Consider the following 23,005-nt stretch of genomic DNA (forward strand, 5'->3'; position numbering starts at 1 on the left):
TCTGAAACAAAATAGAACATCTTACATTTTCTTATAATAAACATTTCATAATTAGTTAGGTCTACTAGCACCTACATGTTCTAAAACTTACCCATATAAATAGTAAAAAAATGATAAAAGATAAAATGTAAGTTTACTCCATCCTTCCCTTTGATGAATTTTAAGAGCTTGAGCACTCATTATACTAGTGGGATCATAAAGACCTGGTTTAGACATGATAGGTCTATGATAATATTGCCACAAGTGATATATTATCAATGGCATATTTAAAAGCAATGAAAGCCATTGACTACTAATTAGAAATAAAATGTTGATTAAAATGTGTAATCCATATTCTGGAATAACTAGCTGAAATATATACAGACATGTATACACACATATATATATTATATATATGTATATATATACACATACATTATACATATATTTAACTTAAACACTTAATTTTACATACACTTGTTATTGATTTTGTAAATATGATATTATAAAAAACTAATTTCAAACTCTTACCGAATTTAAACTATTGCATTGTTCAATCGGATTTTTATAGCCAGTTTTTAATTCATCAAATGCAATAACCTGAAAAATATAATGTCTTTAGCTAGAGTCATTTAACTTTACACCTATATCGCTAAGGTTAGAAATAATTCGCATTGAACAGACGTGTACACATTTTTAATTACTGTTTTGTTTTGAGAAGCAGGCATTATAGTTTCTAAAAAGTACGTACATGAAATATCGCAAAAATGATTAAAATAGCATCTACAATTAAGGCCACGATATATGAAAAAGCGGCTAAACTGAACGCCATTGTAATAACTGTACGTGATGCTAGTAATAAGTTGATTCAAGTGACATAATTTGACTTACAAATGAAGAATTGCATTTTAAGTAAATATATTTATATACAGAGTGGTTGGTAACTGGCGGTACAAGCGGAAAGGGGGTGATTCTACGCGAAAGAAGAAGTCGAAAATATAGAATAAAAATTTTTCATTTGAGGCTTTGTTTTCGAGAAAATCGACTTTGAATTTTCGCTCGGTACGCGTGCACCTTATCACGTCTCGTTATAACGGATCTCACTGTAGATTTTTAAAAAAATTAAAAAAAAAATTTAAAAAAATATTTTTATTCTATATTTTCGACTTCTTTTTTCGCGTAGAATCACCCCCTTTCCGCTTGTACCACCAGTTACCAACCACCCTGTATATATATAGTATAACTTAATTCTGATATTACTTCCTTTATTTTCACATTTTCCAATGTGATGCAGTGAATACGTTGCCATTGTGGAATGTTTTCGTCTCAGTTTATACGTATTTATGTCGAATCTATAGATGGAATGCAACTTGAGATTTAATGTCATGCTCAGAATGTAATTTTATCAAAATAACTAGAATTATTAACAAAAGTTGTTAAAAAGAGATGGTTTTGTATATTTATAACATATATGACAAATTTGACAATAAATTCTATATGACTTTTATGACATTTATGTGTAATTACATTATTATAATTGAAAAGATACTTGAATACAAAACGAAAAAAGCAGACTTAGACCTATTGCTTCTTTAGAACTTGATATAAAATATGAATAGAAAAGATAATTCTACTGAAAAATGATTTCTAAGATCTATATACATAATAGATATAAATAAGATTTGAAATTTGTAAGATTTATTTTAAAATCAATCACATTAAATACAAGTTATTCATATCTTTACAATGTATATGCTTTGCAATGTTTTACTTTGTATATGCATAATTAGTTATATAGTTCTTGTTAAATTTTGAGCTCCATATGTATGATTTAATTCTGTTTCTAACCTTGTTATTAATCTCTCTTCATCCCTGTCACTCCACTGATTGTTACTACTTATGAGCAACTTTCTTTTAGGCTGCAGCATATGTCTGATATTCCCATAAGATATGTCTATTTCCTTAAATGCATTTAATAGAAATATTGCAGTTATTACAGTTAAAAAACCACAAGATGAACCCAAGATATCCTCAGCACTCATATTTTCCCATTCCCTGAATAATATTGCAGATGCAATTATTACTAATGTTGTGAAAACTACATAATAAATAGGTGTTACAATTGTGGTTTCATATAAGTCGAGGGATCTATTCAAATAATTCATTTGTACACTGATACAGAGTATAGCGCTAAATAAAAAGGCCCATGTCAACCAGTTCGTAAATCCATTATTAAATCCAAGAATGGTTTCTTTCAAAGCCAGTCCTAATCCTTTACAACTTGTAACGGTCAATGAACCAATGGATGAACACAGACAAATATATATCATGATATTTTGATTTCCATAAGCGGGACCAAAATAAAAAATAATTAAAATACTGCATACTATTACAATTAATACATAAATAATATATCCTGGATCTTTAACCTTATCTAAAAGCTCATTTAATGTACTGATTTCTTCTCCTTTTGGAGAGTGAATTACAAGAACTGTGGAACCTAAGATGCATAAAAGGCAACCAATCTGGAATAATAGTAATTATATTTATCTTTATATAATATATCCAATAGAAATTGTATTATTTTGTAGTAAAATTTTATTTGTTTTATTTATTTTATTTGTTATTTTATATTTTTGTTTCTATATAATAAAGATAACTTATAATATATATTACATCATTACCTTTCCTAGCAAATTAAGCTTTTCATTTAGATATTTTGATGCCAATACTGCAGATATTAAAACGCTAAGTGCTCCTAATGGAGTAACCAATGAAGCTGGTGCAAATGCATAAGCAGCAAAATTTGCTGCTTCTCCTACCGCCACTTTAATGAAATCAATATTCTTTGTAGTAATAGTATTATATCTTGAACACATGTACATATTGTATAAGCATTTTCTGTTTCACATACTTGAAAGAAGACCAGTCCACCACATCCATTCTTTTAAGTAGCCAAATCCTCCGGATGAAGCTCGTAATGCACCACGCCTTTGTAATCTAATCAATGCCTTTTTTTTAATGATAAAACTGGCACCTAAATAATTATAACATTGTATAATAATCAATACTAAATTGTTTTAAATAAATTTCTAATCGAAATTAGAAAATCGGTCAACTAACCTATAAAACCACTGGAACTAATTGCTAAACCTAAACCTGTGTAAAAATTTGTTGCATCATATAACTGTGTATCAACTGCAATTTTTGTTACTCTGCTCATATTTAAATTTTAGTTTTGCCAGTAATTCATCAAAATATAAAAAAATATATTATACTTTATACTGTTAAATTTTTACAACATTGTGTAAACGTTATAAGAAACGAAATGTTTATCTGACATTTTACATTCGCCAAATTAATGTAATATACACTGTAATGATAATGATTGTATGAAAGTAAATATATATAATTCAAAATAACATACTCTATGGATAGGTCATTATGCGCGCATGCGTACATACGTACATATTCGATAAATACATATATACAATATAAAAACTGATACTTTATTAGAGCGATATCAAAAAGGTTTATAATTGATATATGTAGTTATCGAAAAACTGCCGGTATGCATTAGTATTTGTTACCATCCGCCGACCGCTTATGTTCTGTTTATAAAGGAGAGTTGGGCGAGTTTAAAGACCCCGTGTACAACGTGCATATACAAGGCTATAAGAAACGTCTGTTACAATTTATAATTCTGTTAAAACAGAATATCATGAATGTATTGTACTTGAATTAGATTTTTCAATCTCATCGCCACGAGGCAGTCGGTAACATAATAAAAATGCGTAAAATAATAAATTACTTATAAAAATAATAGCCGAATGACTAATTGATATTATTTTACGAAAAAAAACAATACTTCTTATTTTACGAAAGCTTCGCCGGCCGGATAGAAAAATCTAACCCAAATCCAAATCCAATATATTAGTGATATTTATTTTTAATTCTGTTGTAACAGTCATTTGTGTCTTTAAGCTCTCCTCACTCTTATTTATAAACAGAAAATAAGCAGCCAGCAACCAATGTTGACGCATACGCTGCTACAGACGCACAACTATAGGCAGAATTCACTGTTATAGTAGTGGCATCTTTTTGTGAATATCTCGGAAAATGAGTCCATTTTCCAAAATGTTGCATTTTACAACATATCCAAAAATCATTGAAATCGGAGGATAGTCAGCTTTTCTATCGTTTCACTTAGGATTGTTCTCTTGCTTTTTTTCTTAACAAATAAAATGCATTGACAACAAAATAATAGGTCGCATAATACGATTGTTATGTATGTAACTGTTACATTATGAATGAAAAGTATCAATGAATGATAATTTAATTTGCAAATTAAAGTGATTAAACAGTAAACACATGATAAAATGATTTAACATTTAATGAAACATGTTTAATTTTACATAAATCCTAATTTACAAATGATTATTACATATTTTTTATGTTCACAATATATATTCTTTATACCTAATAAAAACATAGTATCAGGACATATATAAGGTGGGTTAATGTAAATTTTACAATAGAAGTAAAATGGGATGATATTGCAAAGAGAGATCAATGTGTTAAATTTTTACCAGCAGCCTTGTTTATCAATGAGCAATGTTTTCAATATTTTTTGACAAACCAATCTTACTGTATGAGTAGGAACTGTGGAGGCACATAAAATGCAAAGTATATGATCTCCGTGTTTAACTGCATAACATTTATGGTACTCTGAACATAGATAAGTTTCTTTTACACCAACAAATTTCCAATTATCATCTGTTGTATCACATTCAGATTCTGAAGATAATATATATGTCTCTACAGCTTGATGATAAAATGTTCTTAATATGTCCAATCTGTGTGAACCACTGACTCTATTTTTTGCGTACTGCATATTCTTACCAAGTATAAACTTTTGCACCTTATAATTTGCTAACAGAAACCTAAATTCCAGGGTAAAAAGAAAAAAATATTATATAATACATTTTGATAATAGGTTTTTCTAAATAAAATTATTTATATTAAATGGTACTATTATATATTACCCAAGTGTCTCTGAATCCAAATTTACAGATGTAGGTAAGTTACGCGGATAACATTGTTCTGCATTGTGTAAAGCATCAATACTATTTTTCCAACATTGTATGGCAAATCGTTCAATCTCTGATAAACTCGGATTGGGTCCACATAAGGCTAATACTTCGACTTGATTGATCAACGTAATGGATACTAATCTAAAAGCTACCTATATGATCAATTGAATTGTCTTATGATCAATTGAACTTATTTTTTAAAATAAATCTTATTAGATTAATAAATAAAAATTGTATTTTAAACATTTTTAATGAAAATACTCACATTTGGACTTTTATAAGGTAAAAATACTGGAATGTCTCGCGTGCTATAAGTATCTTCTGTATTAACAGCTGTTATTAATAATTTTCTTTCAATGGGACTTAAATTCCACCATCCTTCTGTAGCTACTGCCAAACACCCATGTACTAAGATGCATCCATATATAGAATCCAAACATTCCATATAACCCTCTAAGCATGTCTTAAATAGATTATTATTTACTATGCAGAAAATGCATGAATTAAAAAGAATTCAATTACCTGAAACAAATTATTTTCTTGGCACATTATACATTCTGTCATATTGATAATATCAGTTTTTGAACAAATTCCATCACCAACATCAAGACATTGTAATAAACTATCAACAATTGGACTGCACAAACGCATATCTTTCTTCAGCTTTTCTATGTTTTTGGTATTTTTTAATTCCTCGATACCAACAAACAAGATCATTGCACCAAAAACTGCATTTAAGAATTTATCCAATACAGATTTGGTAGTTCCACTTGCAATAACTATTAATGTAATACTTTGTTCAAATTCTTTCCACATTATCGTAGTATCGGGTAAATTTGTATTCAAAAGTTTAATGTTTTGTGATTTGAGAAACATATGTATCCCATATAGAGATGCTATTTTAGAAAATGTCATCTATAATTATGTTGGGAAGAAAAAGGAAGAGCAAAAGAAAAATTAAAATTGATACTACATAGATTTATGTATTATTCTTTTGTTTATAATTATGTAAATTTTACCGTATCTCCTTCCCCTTTCTGGCGAGAAAATAAAGGAATTCCTCCAGTAGAGGTTAAACACATAACGTGGGCTACCATAATAATGATTTTATTCTTTTTAGGCGTTAAATATTTAATAAGCTTTTATATAAACTTTTACGTTTCTAATTTGCAAATATTTTATCCCTCCTGCTACGCAAATTTAAATTCAATTTATTATCAATGTTATACCAATGTTATGCTAACTTTTATAATATTCTTATTCTTAACCTCAACCCTGTGTCTGCAACCTTATTTTTACTGACGCCGTCTGCATACTAGATCATTTAAGTCCATGCACCTTTTTTTCAGACTTTTGTGTTTAAAAAAGACCCAAACAAATTTTTAAATACTTTTCCAAGTTTCTAGAATATCATTTAATAATTTCTATTGCTACATGTTATATGTTAGATGTTTTCAGACTTGTTTATATAATCGTGGTTATAACTTTTGAACCAGTGAATTCTTCACTTTAAAACATGCATTTTCGGAGTCTACACATCGAAAACAGCAAAATTACAAAAAATAGTCAATAATTTTTTGATCCCTAAAATAAAAATGAGTCCTTAATTTTTTTAAGTAAAGCAAAGTTTATACGGAAATATGGAAGAAATGAAAAATTATTTAAAATTACTGGTCAAAAAGGACCCTGTATATAGATGGAGAGTTAATATAAATCGGAGATGAGTTTGCAATGTTTCGATTAGCGCTTGCTGGAATGTTGGCCACATAACACGCAATTTTAGTGAATAGACGTGCAATGCAGGATGTGGGATATAAGAACGGATTTTCAAGAGACGCGCATTTTCTAACAACAGTGACTTTCTTTGTTACAAATTGTATCTCGCTGAGAACAATTGAATATTTTAATGAATCGACAGTAGTGATGTATTGCCAACCTAAAACGCGCGAGCTTTAGCGAGAAGCGGCAGCATTACTTAGGGAGAAAATCTGGAGGCACGACTGAAACATCACCGATGTATGACTGGAGCATTATAAGTTTGAACGTTAGATGCGCCGCCTATAGGTTGTTAATGTGAAAACATTTTACACGAGCCTTGTGTGCTTGTAGAAAAAGTAGTGATCTTGTCATCTGTAGTTACACTAATAAGCACGTGTTGAGTAATTGATAGTATAGCACACTATTTTACAAAAAACAATGGGAAAAGGGCGGAAACATAAGCCAAAAAAGAATTTCGCAGAAAAACGTCGTGAGAAACAGAAGGTACAAACTTAATCGTTAAATAAATAACATCGGTTTGCGGTTATGTTCTATCTTATATATTATACATATACAAAACTTATCAGCCTCCTATATTTTGAAAATAATCAGTGTCTAATTGCTAAGAAAATTTCTTTTCATGTGAACAGTATTTAAAATTTTTATGAATTATACAGAAAAAGAATGAGTGGGATACTACTCCACACCATAACTATGAAGACATTATCAGAGAAAATAAGGATTTTGAAAATTATTACAAAACTCAGAAAATTGTTCCTGAAGAACAATGGGATTCCTTTATTAATACCATGAGAAAGAATCTTCCAGTGGCATTTAGAATTACAGGATCAAAAGCAGAAGCTAAAGCATTAATTGAAACTATTAAAGGAGATTTTTTTAAGGATATCTTAAAGGCACATGTCGAAGATGATTCAGAAAATAATGCAGGAATTAAACCTAAGGATATATTACAATGTTTACCATTTTATCCTGATGGATTAGCTTGGCAGTTGCAATTAACCAGAAAAGATATTCGGAAATCTGAGGCATATTTTAGATTACATAATTTTTTAATTGTTGAAACTGATAGTGGAAGTATCAGTAGGCAAGAAGTAGTTAGCATGGTGCCACCTTTAGTATTAGATGTAAAATCTAATCATAAGGTATATTGATCTACTAATATTTATTACATTAAATTGAGCTTGAAAGATAGAAAGGAATTATTTTAAATAGGTTCTAGATATGTGTGCAGCACCAGGATCAAAGACAGCCCAACTTATTGAAATGATACATTCTGAAGAAGGAAGTGCATTTCCAGGTATTAATGAAATTTTCAATATTTACAAACAAATTAAGCAAATTTTATTGATATTTTACAGAGGGTTTTGTAATAGCTAATGATCTTGACAATAATCGTTGTTATATGCTTGTACATCAAGCAAAAAGATTAAACAGTCCAATTATTCTAATTACAAATCATGATGCCTCAGTGTTGCCTAATTTTGCTACTACCAAGCCAGATGGTACAAAAGAACATCTAAAGTTAGTAAAACATATGAAATAAAATATTTCTGTTTATAAAGATCTTGTAATTTTTACATTTTGTTACAGATTTGATAGAATACTTGCCGATGTACCATGTAGTGGTGATGGTACAATGAGAAAAAACCCTGATATTTGGTGTAAATGGAGTCCAGCAAATGGCAACAATCTCCATGGGTAAGTATTATTTCTTCTGAAACACTGTATAACTTAATTAATAGAAATAACTTATATATCTATAAATTTAAAGAATTCAGTTTAGAATAGCAAGAAGAGGCTTAGAACTTTTAGCAGTTGGAGGAAGAATGGTATATTCTACTTGTTCATTAAATCCAATAGAAAATGAAGCTGTACTTCACAGGCTTCTCGTTGAAACTGAAGACTCTGTCCAATTAGTTGATTGTAGAGATTTAGTACCTGGATTAGTGTGTGATCCAGGTATTGTATATTGTGTATATATTGTATTATACATTGTGCATTGTATTGTACGACTTCACTATTGCATCAAACATTTAACGATGTACTCTCTAGGTATATCACATTGGTTACCAGCGTCAAAAGATCTACAATATTATGAATCATGGGAAGATGTACCTGAACAGTGGCAAACACAAGTTCGTCCAAAAATGTTTCCACCAAAACCTGAGGATGCAACTAAATTTCACTTTGAGAGATGGTAAATAGAAATTGAGTTTCTTGTTAATATTGTTATTGATTTAATTACATAATAATAATGTTTTAATGATGCAGTATGAGAATATTACCACACCATCAAGATACAGGAGGATTTTTTGTGGCTGTTTTGGAAAAGGTAAATCACTTACCGTGGGAACGTGCGTCACACAAGAGCGATGAAGTTATTCAAAATACTAAGAGTGAAGATGACGACATTGAATTAAGTTTGGAACAAGAACAAAAAGCAAAAAATGTGCATGGAAGAAAGATATTTGATGATATGAACAAATTACAAGAACCCAAAAGAAAACGCAGAAGACTTGCTTCTGGATTTAAGGAAGATCCATTCATTTTCTTCGACGATGATAAGGAAGATGTGTGGTCATCTATTAAGTGGGTGGAAAATTTTTTTAACTTCCTGTTTATTTAATTGATCTTTAATACCGAAATTTTTAGAAGCTTTTATAATATATCTAATGACTTGGATCCTCGGTGTTTATTGGTGCGATGTATTGGTAAAAAAAAGAAAAATATTTATTACACGTCACCCGCGATACGTGATGTTGTATTGTCTAATGGAGATCAAATAAAATTAATAAATACTGGCGTAAAAACGTTTGTACGCTGTGACAATAAAAACATGGATTGTTCATTTAGACTTGCACATGAAGGAATACAAAGTATTATTCAATATATCGGCGATAGTAGAAAAATTAGGTTATCTAAAGATGACCTGGTAATGTTGTTACAGAACAATAATCCTAATACACCACCAGAAATTGTGAAACTTAATCGGGAAACACAAGAACGATTACAAAATTTTGGTAATATATTTTATAGCATTAAACATTAATTATAAATTTCATTATAAACATTGTTTCTTTTATTGTTTCAGCAACTGGAAGTTGTATATTGGTATACGAAGAAGAAGGGACAGAAAAGCCGTTAAAGTTGCAAATGGTAGGATGGCGAGGTACAATGTCTCTGAGAGCATATGTTCATGTACATGATGCGATTCATTATCTACGTTTATTAAGAGCTGATTGTTCGATGTTTGGTATGTATTTTAAAGTATTTACCATACATTTCAAATGTTACTTAGAATTATTATTTCAGAAAAAAATAAATACAAAGAAAATCGTGCTTCTCAAGACAATTCTACAGCTGTTTCTGTAGACTCGAACAATGAAACTACTAATGATGCTGATGGGAAAGACATTAACATAAAGAAAGAAATTGAGCCAGAATTTTCGGACGAATTAAAAGAATAACGCATAATTTTGTAATACAAAGTGATGTTCCTTTAATTTCTTTCAAGATATCAATTTCAGTATGTTATAAGAATAAGTAAAAAATTTGCATTTATTTAAAATTTAATAAAAGCGCGTCATTAGAATTCTGACAGGCGAATATCCAATGCGCTATGACAAAATGTATCTTATAGAAACGAAACAAAATGTTTTATAGGACAAAGAAATGATCATTATTTGATGGGAAATGTCTTTTGTTTTACTAATCGTTCTCTATGAAATAATTTATGAAATTACATGTAACTTTTATATAGTTTGAGCGACAGATACTCTTTCCCTTTTTATTTTTGGCCATTAAATTCAAGATGTTTTGCTGATTATAGTACAAATATTGTTATAAACATGGCCGGATATAGAGGAATCATTAATTCTGAGATGGCTACTGCCATAGTATTCAACAATATGTTATTAAATCGCAGAGAACTTCTTGCTTCTACTGTATATTAAAGTTGGAAAAGATGAATATCTATCGTGTGCCTCATTGATATTCGCTTTAAATTACAGTATGCATTAGATTTTTTTTCGTTCTCAAATTTAGCTGATAACAAGGTTCCTAGATTCTAGGGATTAGAAGATCTCAACTTACGACTAAAAATTTGTTTAACATGGAGAATATCTACTAATAAAGGACGGGTTTTGCTATAAAAAACATTTAAATACAAGTATATAAATATGAAAAATGCTGGATAGCTCATAACATATAGATAAACTATAAAAGAAAACAAAAGAAAAACCTTTTCTAAAATCTTTTACACTCCGAAAGATTCGAAGTTGTCGGTTGACGCTAGTAATCTCTACTAGTTGGTGTGGTTATTTTTCCGCTGAGGTTCTGAGAATTTGATGGTGATTTTGAACCTACAAACGAAACCAATTTTATATTCATTGATGCATTATATTTCAATAATATCAAACTTACAGCTTTTTCCTGATTTATTTCGAGGGTTGTTCGCACAGGGATGATCACCCATCAAATGCTCCCTCCACTTATTTTGATTGACAAGAGCGGAGCACAATGGACAACGATCATAGCCTTCAATAGGTTCTGTAACATAAATAATGATGGATGTTATTCATATTCATTATTCATATTCATTATTCATATTCATTATTCATATTCAGAGAGACTATATGAAATAAGTTTGCATACTTGTACACTTGTTATCTTTTCTATGTTCTTCGAAGGAATTTTCATGAATGGCCTGCTTGCATGTGTCACATTTTACATAATTGCTTCTCATATCACATTCATCTGAAAAATAAGATATGTATTTGCTATTTAGTGCTACGCATTAAATGCAATCAAATGAAAGAAACAATACTCACTTAACAAATGTAAGTTCAAGTATGAAATTTCCACCACTTGCTTACATGCCTCACACTTTGTTAACATAGGGCAATTTCTCCAATAATGAATGTTTAATCCCTCTTCGGAATATCCTTGTCCCTTGGAGAGACAAAATATGCATATCCTATAAAAGAAATACATTTTTAACATATATAAAACAGATATTTGTAATATGATTGTATGTTACTCACTTGTCACCTTTATGTTCTGTACTATTCTCGGACGGAGATGTTATACTTGTTGAGCTTCCGGTACTCACAACAGGACTTGTTCTCGAAGGAGATTTCGTTAAATTTGCTACATTATTTTCCGTTGATTTCGTTCGCGTGGGTGTTGTTGTTTTATGACTCGCTTCCGCTTCCTTTTTCCTCTTCAATAAACAAAGGAGTAGCGTAAATATGTATACTTTCCATATACATGTATCTAATCCTTATAAAAAAATCTATACCTGAAGATCAATGAGGTCGAATTCATGAAAAAGTTGACGGTACAATAAATTCCTTCTGGTGATGTCATCGTCAGGAGGCAATTGCTTACGGACCAGTCTGGGATTTACCTTGTACACCAATACCAAAATTCTCTCGGAAACTTTCCTAACCGCTTCTGCTGGATGATGCAATCCCGATGAACCCAATTCTGATAAGGTCCGACAAGTGAGTCCACTACAACAGTTACAATGCCTTATCAGAGTAATTGCGTTTTAACGAATCAGTCTTAACATTGAGGACAGACCCCTGCAAGTGACATTCACAAATAAAGTCATATCGATTGTCACAGACAGTGGTCTGATACCCTTTAGTTCATTATATCAGATATAAAATTTACTATTGAGATTACGTTATTTTGAGTCACCTTTGTTTGTCAGTGGATATTCCGTGGTTGAGAATTAATTGCTCCACCATTTCTAACCTGCTAAGGGCTAATCTTTGATGAGTGCTACTACTAACTGGTCTTGTCAAGTGCACAGGAATAATATGCAACTCTCTGACGCATTTACAATCTGCCATACTGAGTATTGTATGCACTGCCATGTTATGAATTCTTGGAGTAGTATCGCCTGATTTTGTCAGTAATTCAGGAAGTAGTCTTTCTACGCTTCGTGCAATTTCCGCAGAAGATACCCTAAAATGGCAATGGCAATTTCTCATAGACATGTATGATTGAATGATTATTTTAAATAATATTACATTGTGTATTATGTGAATACCTATCAGTTGCAAATTCTGAGAAGAAAATTCTAATTAATTGCGCTGCTAGACTATATACGCTGAAGACTTTATCTCTAAGAGCTCTATGCAGCAGCAAGATTGCAGCTCTGGCTGTTTTATTCGCGGAATGTTTGGAAACTTCCGGATCAAAGGTCTTTAGCTCCTCCTTCAATTGCATCAGGCCCTCTTCCTTATCCGTGAATTGTTTTGAATAAAATTTTTCGACCTAAACGATAAATTTTATTAATTATCATCGTTTTATAAATTAACTGATGTAACTGTCTGAAACTTATATTACCATTTCCATTCCAAAAACAGCGATAGGTAGGGCAGCTTGCTTCTTTTCCCTATCATTCAATTTTGATATCACTTTCGTTTCCGTATTGTCCATGTGGCATTCCCTTGTGAACTCGTTTGTGTGCGAACTGAAACGTAATTTAAGGTAATCTCTATATTTTTCATTTTTCTTTTTCCTCGTCTTACTGTCTTAAAGCAGGAATCGTCCTCTCTTCATAAGCTTCGTAGCTGGAACGTAGTGCGGGCCCCGCCGATTTAGTTTTTCTTCTGAGAGAACCCTTGTTGCAGTTATTCTGTCTCTCTACGACACCGTTTGTGGGACTATCCGTAACTTCTGTTGCAGATAATTGATTACTCTAAATTGTTAAAATTCCTTTATATATATGTAAATTGATTTACCAGGGCTGTTTGGTTTCTGATGCAAAGGCGAAACAGGAGGCTGATGCGCCGGGCCAGTCGGCGATATGGCTCCATCGCGATTTGGTGGAATCACTAATCTCGGAGGAGATGTAATGTCTTCAGGAACAGTAGTTGTATTCGAAGTACAGGTATCTATCGATATAGACTCTTTCCCTTCCATCGACGACTTGTTGTTCTTTTCCAGTGGCTATTCAGACAAAAGTATAGTAGACAAATATCGAATCTTAATTAAAGACTAATTTTAAAGACGCGTATTTACCCCATGAAGCTCTAGTAGATCTTGCACCTCTAAACTCTGGTAGACTTGCTGCCTGTATTGTTGCGCTTGTGCCTTCTTCGCTTTAGCCTTATCGTAGTCTTCTAACGCTATCGCATATTTCTTTTCCAATTCATACTTTCCGAGACGTTCTCCAGCTTTCCTTAAGTTCTCCATCGCTACTTTAAGTTTCGAAGCATACTCGAATCTCTCCTCTAAAAGCATATTTATATACAGACATTCGTAAAATGTTTATTTTTATCTAAATGATACAATTCTTACACACACCTTCTACAGCTTGTAACTTTTTTGCTTCCATCTGTCTTATGATCTTGGCTACTTCGCGATCGACGTACATTTCGAACGCCAAATCGTCATATGGGGATGTGTAATGGGGATTATACGGTGCATCTCCTTGGCCAGTGAGCTCTTGCCCGTAAGGTTCACCGAGAATGTTAATAGCGATAAGACCGACCTGTAATCCCAAATGAGGTTGTAATATTTTTCGTTGCATATGGGTTATGATTATAGATCATATACCTGCTGATAAACATTGTGCGCGTTACTGTGCGGTTTGTGAAGTCTTAGTTTTAGCGTGACCGCCTCTGTTTCTGGGAGGGCAACGCTTTTCAGCTCTCTACTTTTGTACATCGTCGAGGCATTGTCGGACAACGTAATATAACCCAAATAACTGAACTCTGTCGTCACGGATGCATTCTCTTCCCTCGATGTCCAAATCTCCAATTTTTCAGCTGCAAGCATTTGACGTAAGCATTATTAAATTGCTCTCTCGTTAACGCGTTGTTCGAAGAAGAAGAGAGGAATTTATAAACAATGAAGAGTAGAACGTTGCGCGGTATTCAGCCCGGAGTGGAATAAGAAACGGGGGGGAAACGAGATGGGAAAAACGACCTAGCCTGGGGAAATCGAGGTTGCCGTGCTAATTCGATTTTCATTGTTACTGAATTGCTTACCGGAGAAACTCGGCAGCTTCTGTTACACCGTGACATTAAATTTTCATAAAATGATTCACGGTAAGAAATAAAGAGAAAGATAATAACTTGACAAATGTACTATACGTTGCGTTGTTTGCAGCGATGGGAACTTACGAATTAAATATTGATGAGCCAAGACTTGTATCCTCGTAAGCTTCGTCGGGCCATGAAGGCGCAGAATGAGTTCTTGAGGATATGTACATTTTCTTGAACTCTGCCATCCCCTTACCGTCGGTCCATGAACGTTCAGCTCCAACGAAGAGTGTCTATCTTCTTCGCCTGTGATTATTTAAAATGTTATAATCTTAAATAAAACGAAGCATATTTTATAAAATTGCAATAAGTATTATCGTTGTTGCAAATGGATTTTGTTTTAAAGATTCCGGTATTGTATGGAGAAAATTTTTGATGGAATATATTCGATTCCTACCGAAAATTTGTCCAAAGTTCCATTTATGTATCGTTTCTATTTCGAGCAATTATATGCTTCTGCTTTCTGAATAAAAATGGAGATTGTAAGAGATGTAATCAATAATGTTTTAACTCTGAAATTATTCTTTCCACGATGGACCGTTAACACGAGACCTTGTCACGCAATACCGTACCTTAGCTTACGCTTTACAATCATAACAACGAGAGAAACGTGTTACTTGGCTATTTTTGTGCGGTTACATACGTATAATCGAAAATACTTGATCTAATATTTAATAGCTCGGTAAGGTGTTATCCAGGCATCGATTACGGCTTCATTACGTTCGAGGGCAATCTATACAATCTGTAATGAGACGCGGTGAAGCACGTGTCGAGTCGTTGTTGTTAACTTGTTTTCTTCTAAAGCAGAAATTTTCGAAAAATGAAATCTTTTCCGCGTGGATAGAAAAAAAATCGATGTTCGCGTGTGCAAACGATTTCGCAATTTTATACCCTTCCGATTTATACCGATGAATATTATTTTATCGTATATTTTTGCGCTGTCAATCCTTGGATCTGCAGTAATTTATACACCTCGAGGTTATCGTCTTCGATATATTCCACAATCACAATCTGATGTTCTCTTACTGGTTGCGTACACGACGTTGAATCCGATTTTCCGTGGCATGTCGGGGGTGACGTCCTAGCGACGAAAACAACGTATCGGTATCATATATACTAGAACGAAGACGGCAAAAAAAGAAACGTGTACAACAGGAGAAGGGGAAATGAAGAAAACGTCAAAATCTAAAAACCACAGCCATCTGAAAGCTCGATAAGGGGGTGCTAGCAAGTTTCACCCCGGCACGTAGGCAACGCCACTTGCACGTCTGGCCGCGGCGAAGCTTGCGACAGAACTGACTAACTGCACCCGTTCCGCAAACGGATACTCTGATCTCGAGACCTCGAGCATTTTCGCTTGCTAGACTAGATACTCTCGTATTTTTAAACTCTGTTATCGAGAAACGAAAAATCCGATGACCGATTGGAACAGCACGATTTGGTAACATTTTTTAGAACAAATTTGACGTTTCCAAAGGGGATGATAAAATAGCGGTGATGAATAGGATGTTGAAGGTCCTTTTGTCGCTTGATTTTATGTAATAAAAAATTATTTTTACTTATTTATAAATACATAAAAAAATACATGTGGATTAATTCTGGAAGTTTATTTTGTTATATTATATATGATTACGCGTAGATAGCGTTTATAGCGTTAGATATTTTTTTTCACATCTTGGCTAGTTTCTGTACATGGCACATTGTAGCACCGTCTTGCATTCTGCTCAAGTCGAAATATAGACTGTAATTTTGTAATGGATCAATAAACGGAGGCTGCGTGACGTCAGAGGGTGCGGCGAGGGTGGAATCGCTTGCTAGAATCGTTATACGCGTATCGTGACTATCGTGTCTCTCATTGACGACCACGTGTGCATACACGTGCTTTCCCAATTTTAAAGCATGCTTTCAAACTTTATTAATTTCAAAAAAAGGGACTGTCCTGGATTAAAACATATCGATTAGTGCATATAACTTAAGTGTTTATTTAAAAAACGCACATTAATATACAATTTTTTATTTATAGACATTTTGATTTATATATCTTTTTTTTCAAAATATGAGAAATGATTATTTTCATTTCTTTTCTCATCGCGTGTTATATTACGTTGTTGCAAAGAGATATAGAAGACCTTTTGCAAACTGGAAAATTTCTGATCCTCCCAGCTTTGATTCTCCATAAACACGGTCGACGAATGTGATTGGAACTTCTCCTATGGTGTAGTTGAATTGCCTAGCTCTTACAATCATCTCCATCTGGAAGACATATCCCTTTGATATACAGGACTGAATAAGTTTCTCCAGTACATCTTTTTTGTATAGTCTGCAATTTCAGTACTGTAAGATATGTATGTATAGAATGTTATAACAAATTCATGTAAAATTAACGTCTAAGTTATTTGCCTAAAACTTCCTGTGAGATCACTGACACCTGGCCTCAGCAACAGTTGAGTCAAGAAATTTGCTCCTCTGCTTATTAATTTTCTCTTGAAATCCCAGCCATAAACTCCACCACCTTGCTCATACCTGGTGCCACTAACGATATCTAGATCAAGATATCTCTGCTGCTCTATCATTTTTGGTATAAATTTGGGCTATAAAAATAAGAACATATGTTATATTCAATATTATTCTTAAGGCAAGTTTCCTCTTGAAGACAAAGACAAATACATGATGAGACAAATCTGCATCCATAATGACAATAAAGTTTCCTGTAGCATGTTTAATCCCATGCATGTAAGCTGTGCCTAGCCCAAGTTTTTTTTCTCTCGGTCTCAAAACAATTTTGTTCTCTCCATATACATTTTGCAGCTGTTTGGCCATGTCCAATGTTCCATCTGGTGAACCATCGTCTATCACGATAATCTCATAATCAAGTTCGCTAGAATGTTGCATATTATCGCTTGACTGATCAATCGTTTTGATCTCATACTTATAATTGTCTAATTACAAAAGCGATGACTTCTCTCAGATTTGAGGTTATGTTGCCATGATAGTTACCTCTCATCCATATACTTCACGATAAGCCATACAATTATGGGTAAATTCTCAACTTCGTTGTAGGTTGGAAGCAAAATCGAATACTTATCATTTTTCGCTAATTCTTTTATATCTTTTTTTGTCTGTTCCCTTTCGACCATGGTTGACAGCAATACTCGATGGAGAGACGTGCCACAGACGAATCCTTCCTTATCAAGCGTCGCACTAACAAAGGTAGCGCAACAATCCACGCGGCTTCGGAAAACTTATCAATAAAGCAGTCATCCTTCAATGACGTGTCTCGACGACGCTCCTTTACGTCACGACATAGCGGTGCTTTCAACTTTCATTCATCGAGTCCTTAGACTCGTATGAAATGAATCATTTAAATATTTGAAAGTCTTGACAATATGGAGTCTCAAGTATCGCCAGAGAACGACATTTACAACATATATGTATGAATCGAATAAAATCAAATATAAAACGCACTTTTAAGTATTTCTTAAAGTATATCGAAATATTTTTTTAATTTCAATTTTTTTATCAAAACATTCTTTCGATGAAAAGATTTGCCAGACATCGTCTCGAGTCAAAGTTCACCATGATAAAACAGCAGCGAAACTTTATCTACAGGGTTGAAGGCTAGGTGCCAGGAACGTGCCGCGAAAAATTGGCATGGTTTATTAAGCAGGGCCATTTATCGTGTCAAAAATGCTTTGAGGAAGTGAAATTTGGCGACGTGACGGGGCATAAACATGGTACAATTACAATTAGTGAACTCGGTGCGAAAGTACGCAGACCGCCATAGCTTCCGTCGCGCGCAACAAAGGTCGACCAAACGGCATCCCCACCACAATGAGAGGCAACAGCGAACCACAGGCGACCCCCCACCGTCGACCTCGAGATCCTGTGGAGCAGCCGCTGTCCCGTCCCGAAGCAAACGACGCTCCTCGCCGCACTCTTTGGTCGTCTACGGACCTAGAGTGTTCGTTCTGTTCACCAAACCCGTGTGGTCAGCGTGTATCTCTGCGATTTAATCGACGTGTCGTCGGTACGTAAACCGGTGAAAAACGATGTGGTATAACGATCGCACGCGTGAGTCATGCTCGAAGGGCTTCGCCTACTCGAAATTCGCGCGATTATCGCAAGAGCCAGATAGGGTCAATTTAAAAAGGTCCCTGGTAGTCTTTCGAGAATTTGCGAAATCTCTCGTGGGTGTGTACGTGTGTGCATGTGTTCCTGTGGATGAAGAGTGTGATTTTACTGCGGGTTGTCATTTACGATTGAAAGCTTCGTGCTTCTAGCGTTCTCTCGCAACAGTTCGTGATCGCAACAGCTCATTGACGTGATTGTATTCTTGGTATTCTTCGTAGAACATAGGTCGACGTACTCAGCGATTGTCACCCGAGAGGTTGAACGAAATTCTTAAACCGATCGTTTCATCTTAAAGTACAACGAATCGCGAACGCCAGCAAAGAAGAGACAGCACGCGACTTTTTGCCCAAGTGCACTGCATTGGCTGACGCACAGTCTCTAGATGCAACTTTAAAAAGATTTAATGGACACTGCAGAAGAATCACTGTTGAGGTCGGGCACATGCAGCTATCGAGAAACATCTCTTTTAATTTTCCACCAAGGAAAGCATTGTTTTTTCTTAAAAAGGAAGATCGGTATGGGATGAAAAGACGAAACGGTCCACCGACGTCGCGTACAAGGGTGGTGACCTTCCTCGAAGTCAGATAGACGTTAGACGGCCCAGATCTATCCGTTGTAATACTGCTGACATCGGGATTAATTAAACGAACGGCGACACTTACTCGTCGTCGGTCGAGATTCCTTTCTGTATCTGCATCTTTCGAGACAATGATCGGGGCAACGAAGGAGAGCAGTATTCGTGGTCCAGGTAGCGAGTCATGCAGAATTTTATAAGCTCAGAGACGAGTTTCCCGGATTTAGCAAAGGCTGACGAAGGAGCGGAGAATCGGGCAGACTGGCAAGCAAGCGGACTGGTTCGGGCAAATACCAGCAAGCATGGCGTACGCTGCACGAGGGGTAGATTGGTCCGCTCCGCACCCTGCGATCAATAAACCCGCCGAGAGGGAGCAGTTCCGTGACGAACCGCACTACTCCGTTCTTCCGCCGCCCTTTCTCATTCTCTTGCTCCGTCTCTCTTCTTGCCGCTCTTGCGTCGTTCGCCTCTCCCGTTTGCTGTCTTCTTTCTACCTAACCCATGCTATCAACGATTCAGCACGTGCACGCTGTATCACCGGTGCTTTTGAAAAACGACCGGCAACGTGTTCTAGAGTTCTAGGGATTAGCACGAGCCGACGGACACTAAAGGCTTCGCGCACTTTCAGTTTCCACGCATTGATTTCCTTTTTCCCTGGTTTTTTTTTCTTTTTTCTTTCCCCGTTTTCGTCCGCTTCGCTTTTTAGCCCGCTTAAAACATCGACGCGCACAGGCCTCGCATATCATCGTGATTTCAGCCAGCCGAAAGCACATGCACTTCCTCCAGGATCTCGCTCAGCTGCAGCGCAAATTTCAATAAGGCTCCATTCCCGCATACATCGCCTCGTTTCTTTTCTGCTTCGCCAAGAAAGAAGTCACGCTGCTTTGACTAGCGTCGCGATAAAATATCGGTCGTATAAGAATGTAGAAACGTAGGAAACTATTAAGTACGACCGACGACGTGTTTCGCTTCTGCTTAATAGCATGCACTGGTTGTAGCGAAGCATGGCGATCTTCTTGACAAGCTTGCAAAAAATTCGGCGCGATCATCGTGTTATATAGAACCAGCGAACAGAGCTGGAGCATGAGCCGGCCAATCCAGTTGGCCTTGAACCGGACGGAGGTCACTCATAAAGGAAAGGAATCGGATATATTTATCGGTGTCACAAAGAGGAACTCGCGTGCATCTCCTTCCAGACGGGAAACGACTTACAATTAGGAAATACATAGTTTCTTTTCACTGTGTCGCCAAGGCAACGCGAGGCTGTTGCGATCACGTCTGCGTGATATTATTTTTCTGGTGAGTCGACCAGCTTCAAGATCGCGTGTTTTTCTGTGAAATCAGGTGAGAATCAGTGCGATCAAGGAAGACAGGATCAGAATGTGGCGTGATCCACCAGGAGGGGGGTGTAATATACCCGCCTATCTAACGACGATGCTCCTATTGGCTCTTCTGGCATTGACGAACGGTGAGTCAACTAGCTTTAAAAATATACATACGTCGCAGTAGCAATGATAAGCGATGACCATGAGCCGTGATACTTTTTCCTTCGAATGAAATTGATCTTTATCTCGATCTTTATCTATCTTGTAACAATATCTTGATTCGCAAGGAAGCGTTTGAGTTATTAAGAGTACGTACAGTAATGAGTCGAAAGAATGCGTCACTGCGTTCCAATCTTGTCCATCTAATCGTATTCGCATCAAGCACGTATGACACGAGCCATGAGGTCAGCAGCTGATGCGGTAATTTATCTTTCGTTTAGCAATCTTCGGGATAACACGCTCTCTGAACGTGCACGATCAATAGGAGGATTAATCATAGCGAGACTGGTGAATTTTGCAGCTGCTGTCAACGTCGCGAGTCCCTAAGATACCGCAATGCGATTGTGCGACGAATGTCTTTTGATCTCCTTTGAAAGGACACGTTGGGAGACGAAAAACAGCCTGCGTGTCACGTCTCTCTCGAATAGTTTCAAGGGTAAAATATTCGGTAGAATCACAGAACGTAGAATCATGTCCGTATTTTGCGTAAATCTTTAGGTTCTGTGTGATTTGTGGTACAATTTCGTCGGCTGGTGAGGCGGACGGATGAGAAACCAGTTGGACGGTAGTCGATGCAATCTCGCGTTGCTTCATTTCGCATCCGTCAGCTCGTGAAAGGTCCACGAGAGGCGTAGGTAGGTAGAAACGGAGCACGGACTGCAGCTGCCGAAGAAAAGATCAAGAGAGAGGGGAGAAGGAGGAAACCAAGGGAAAGGAACAGCTGCTGTTCCCAGAACCGACGGTTGTGCTTGAAAGAGAATCGTAGCTTGCCTGAACACCGTTCCCCGCCAGGTGAATCCTTTGATTTTGCGCCCGTCATACTCCCAACACGAAGCGCCTTGGCGATGATTCGACAGACGGTGAAAGATACTTTCCAATAAAGCATAAAGAAGTAAAGATGTAACGGCGGAATATATGTGTAGAAAAACCACGTCGTACCGCAAGGAAAGAAATGTTCGCTGTTACGAGCAAGAGAGTCGCTGAGTAGGTTTAAAATTAAATCAGAATGAAATGAAGCAAAACGATGGGAAACTCGTACTTGATCTGAAAGTTGCACGCTCGAATGCCGTTGCATTTCCAATGGCGAAGGTAATATTTTCGTCGACGTGGCCCTTGCCGCTTTTTAAACGATCTGCGGATTGTTCACCAGCGACACACTTATGGGCGATAAGTTATCGCCACTCGACCTCGCGCTTATATACCATCGCGGTGAATTGTGAAACGGGGACTTGAAGAAAAAGAGGAGAGACGCGTTTTTTGGCTGCCGGTGTGCGGTGGTTGACTCGGAGCTTTTCAAAAGCCTTTATTCGATTGTTATGGCTGTCACGATCTTACGAGCTCCAACGCACACGCGTGGAAGCGTAGGCGCGTGAGTCACACGCGCATCATTTCCATCGTGTGAACGGACAACACACCGTCACGTTACAGCCGCATACAAGCGCGTATCTTTGCTGGAAATATATTCTCGAAGCAGGGTATCCGGACGTCTCAAAGCTTGCCTATATATGTATGTACATATAGATTACAGAGCGGTTATCGACCGGTAAGAATCTCGTCTGTGATACTTTGATCGTAAGCGCGTAACGCTGGAACTTAACGAAAAATGCTTTTACACCGGGCTTTTACCAGGTCACCGATCAATCCTTCTTCTCGCCTGCTTGCGACCGTGTTTTCTTAATGACCAAACAGTTCATTCAACGGCCTATCCGATGGTTGTTTGAAATTATTGCGTTTCTTCCGTGTTTAAATTTACTCTATACAACGATGACGGCTGCAGGGATGTAATTAGATTGGCACGATACACAAGCGGGAGCAAGGAACGATGCGAGAATAGATGGACTTCGA

General features: G+C 35.7%; 7 protein-coding genes across 60 annotated transcripts in view; 2 read left to right on the forward strand and 5 right to left on the reverse strand.

Annotated features, from left to right (window-relative positions):
* Nucleotides 1–87: 87 nt before the first annotated feature.
* Nucleotides 88–864, reverse strand: cni (protein cornichon). The gene is made up of 3 exons (XM_069117061.1): nucleotides 731–864; nucleotides 511–579; nucleotides 88–348 (listed from the first exon to the last, which is right to left on the reverse strand). The coding sequence occupies exons 1-3, from the start codon at nucleotides 809–811 to the stop codon at nucleotides 88–90; spliced, it is 411 nt and encodes a 136-aa protein (XP_068973162.1). The 5' UTR covers nucleotides 812–864.
* spict (magnesium transporter spict) lies at nucleotides 278–3,241 on the reverse strand. 3 transcript variants are annotated; one of them, XM_069117049.1, is made up of 7 exons: nucleotides 3,103–3,241; nucleotides 2,894–3,016; nucleotides 2,664–2,806; nucleotides 1,828–2,504; nucleotides 1,240–1,331; nucleotides 511–579; nucleotides 278–348 (listed from the first exon to the last, which is right to left on the reverse strand). In XM_069117049.1, exons 1-6 carry the CDS (start codon nucleotides 3,200–3,202, stop codon nucleotides 566–568), a joined length of 1,149 nt encoding a protein of 382 aa, XP_068973150.1. In that variant the 5' UTR covers nucleotides 3,203–3,241; the 3' UTR covers nucleotides 278–348; nucleotides 511–565. The 3 variants fall into 3 exon arrangements, with proteins under 3 accessions (XP_068973150.1, XP_068973152.1, XP_068973151.1); XM_069117051.1 differs by lacking the exon at nucleotides 1,240–1,331; XM_069117050.1 differs by lacking the exons at nucleotides 278–348; nucleotides 511–579; nucleotides 1,240–1,331 and adding an exon at nucleotides 1,354–1,393.
* Nucleotides 3,133–6,904, reverse strand: fy (fuzzy planar cell polarity protein-like protein). The gene is made up of 7 exons (XM_069117048.1): nucleotides 6,389–6,904; nucleotides 6,092–6,334; nucleotides 5,595–5,987; nucleotides 5,338–5,535; nucleotides 5,025–5,224; nucleotides 3,448–4,922; nucleotides 3,133–3,352 (listed from the first exon to the last, which is right to left on the reverse strand). The coding sequence occupies exons 2-6, from the start codon at nucleotides 6,167–6,169 to the stop codon at nucleotides 4,565–4,567; spliced, it is 1,227 nt and encodes a 408-aa protein (XP_068973149.1). The 5' UTR covers nucleotides 6,170–6,334; nucleotides 6,389–6,904; the 3' UTR covers nucleotides 3,133–3,352; nucleotides 3,448–4,564.
* Nucleotides 6,905–7,115: 211 nt separating this feature from the next.
* Nsun2 (tRNA (cytosine(34)-C(5))-methyltransferase Nsun2) lies at nucleotides 7,116–10,545 on the forward strand. The gene is made up of 11 exons (XM_069117040.1): nucleotides 7,116–7,334; nucleotides 7,508–7,993; nucleotides 8,064–8,148; nucleotides 8,210–8,372; nucleotides 8,442–8,549; nucleotides 8,623–8,810; nucleotides 8,904–9,048; nucleotides 9,123–9,440; nucleotides 9,504–9,871; nucleotides 9,943–10,104; nucleotides 10,164–10,545. The coding sequence occupies exons 1-11, from the start codon at nucleotides 7,269–7,271 to the stop codon at nucleotides 10,316–10,318; spliced, it is 2,244 nt and encodes a 747-aa protein (XP_068973141.1). The 5' UTR covers nucleotides 7,116–7,268; the 3' UTR covers nucleotides 10,319–10,545.
* LOC138181793 (centrosomal protein of 104 kDa) lies at nucleotides 10,396–16,216 on the reverse strand. Of its 3 annotated transcripts, none has more exons than XM_069117033.1 (16): nucleotides 15,938–16,216; nucleotides 14,993–15,157; nucleotides 14,424–14,635; nucleotides 14,172–14,358; nucleotides 13,887–14,098; nucleotides 13,607–13,814; nucleotides 13,394–13,538; nucleotides 13,209–13,335; nucleotides 12,910–13,136; nucleotides 12,555–12,824; nucleotides 12,151–12,364; nucleotides 11,894–12,072; nucleotides 11,681–11,826; nucleotides 11,505–11,606; nucleotides 11,274–11,399; nucleotides 10,396–11,212 (listed from the first exon to the last, which is right to left on the reverse strand). In XM_069117033.1, exons 1-16 carry the CDS (start codon nucleotides 15,975–15,977, stop codon nucleotides 11,142–11,144), a joined length of 2,631 nt encoding a protein of 876 aa, XP_068973134.1. In that variant the 5' UTR covers nucleotides 15,978–16,216; the 3' UTR covers nucleotides 10,396–11,141. The 3 variants fall into 3 exon arrangements, with proteins under 3 accessions (XP_068973134.1, XP_068973133.1, XP_068973135.1); XM_069117032.1 differs by having other exon boundaries at nucleotides 13,394–13,541; XM_069117034.1 differs by lacking the exon at nucleotides 15,938–16,216 and adding an exon at nucleotides 15,309–15,779 and having other exon boundaries at nucleotides 13,394–13,541.
* A 653-nt stretch (nucleotides 16,217–16,869) lies between these two features.
* Nucleotides 16,870–18,187, reverse strand: Dpm1 (Dolichyl-phosphate mannosyltransferase subunit 1). The gene is made up of 4 exons (XM_069117058.1): nucleotides 17,909–18,187; nucleotides 17,579–17,789; nucleotides 17,312–17,502; nucleotides 16,870–17,231 (listed from the first exon to the last, which is right to left on the reverse strand). The coding sequence occupies exons 1-4, from the start codon at nucleotides 18,046–18,048 to the stop codon at nucleotides 17,012–17,014; spliced, it is 762 nt and encodes a 253-aa protein (XP_068973159.1). The 5' UTR covers nucleotides 18,049–18,187; the 3' UTR covers nucleotides 16,870–17,011.
* A 596-nt stretch (nucleotides 18,188–18,783) lies between these two features.
* Dscam1 (Down syndrome cell adhesion molecule 1) overlaps nucleotides 18,784–23,005 on the forward strand; it is a 54,099-nt gene continuing 49,877 nt past the window's right edge. For all 50 annotated transcript variants that reach the window (XM_069116987.1, XM_069117011.1, XM_069117012.1 and 47 more), the window contains exons 1-2: nucleotides 18,784–18,938; nucleotides 20,961–21,084. In XM_069116987.1, coding sequence (XP_068973088.1) covers nucleotides 20,997–21,084 — 88 coding nt within the window. In that variant the 5' untranslated portion in view covers nucleotides 18,784–18,938; nucleotides 20,961–20,996. The remainder of the gene's footprint in view (nucleotides 18,939–20,960; nucleotides 21,085–23,005) is intronic.

This window comes from Bombus flavifrons, chromosome 7 (genome assembly GCF_040668555.2).
Source record: "Bombus flavifrons isolate JBK064 chromosome 7, iyBomFlav1_principal, whole genome shotgun sequence".
Classification (NCBI taxonomy): domain Eukaryota; kingdom Metazoa; phylum Arthropoda; class Insecta; order Hymenoptera; family Apidae; genus Bombus; species Bombus flavifrons.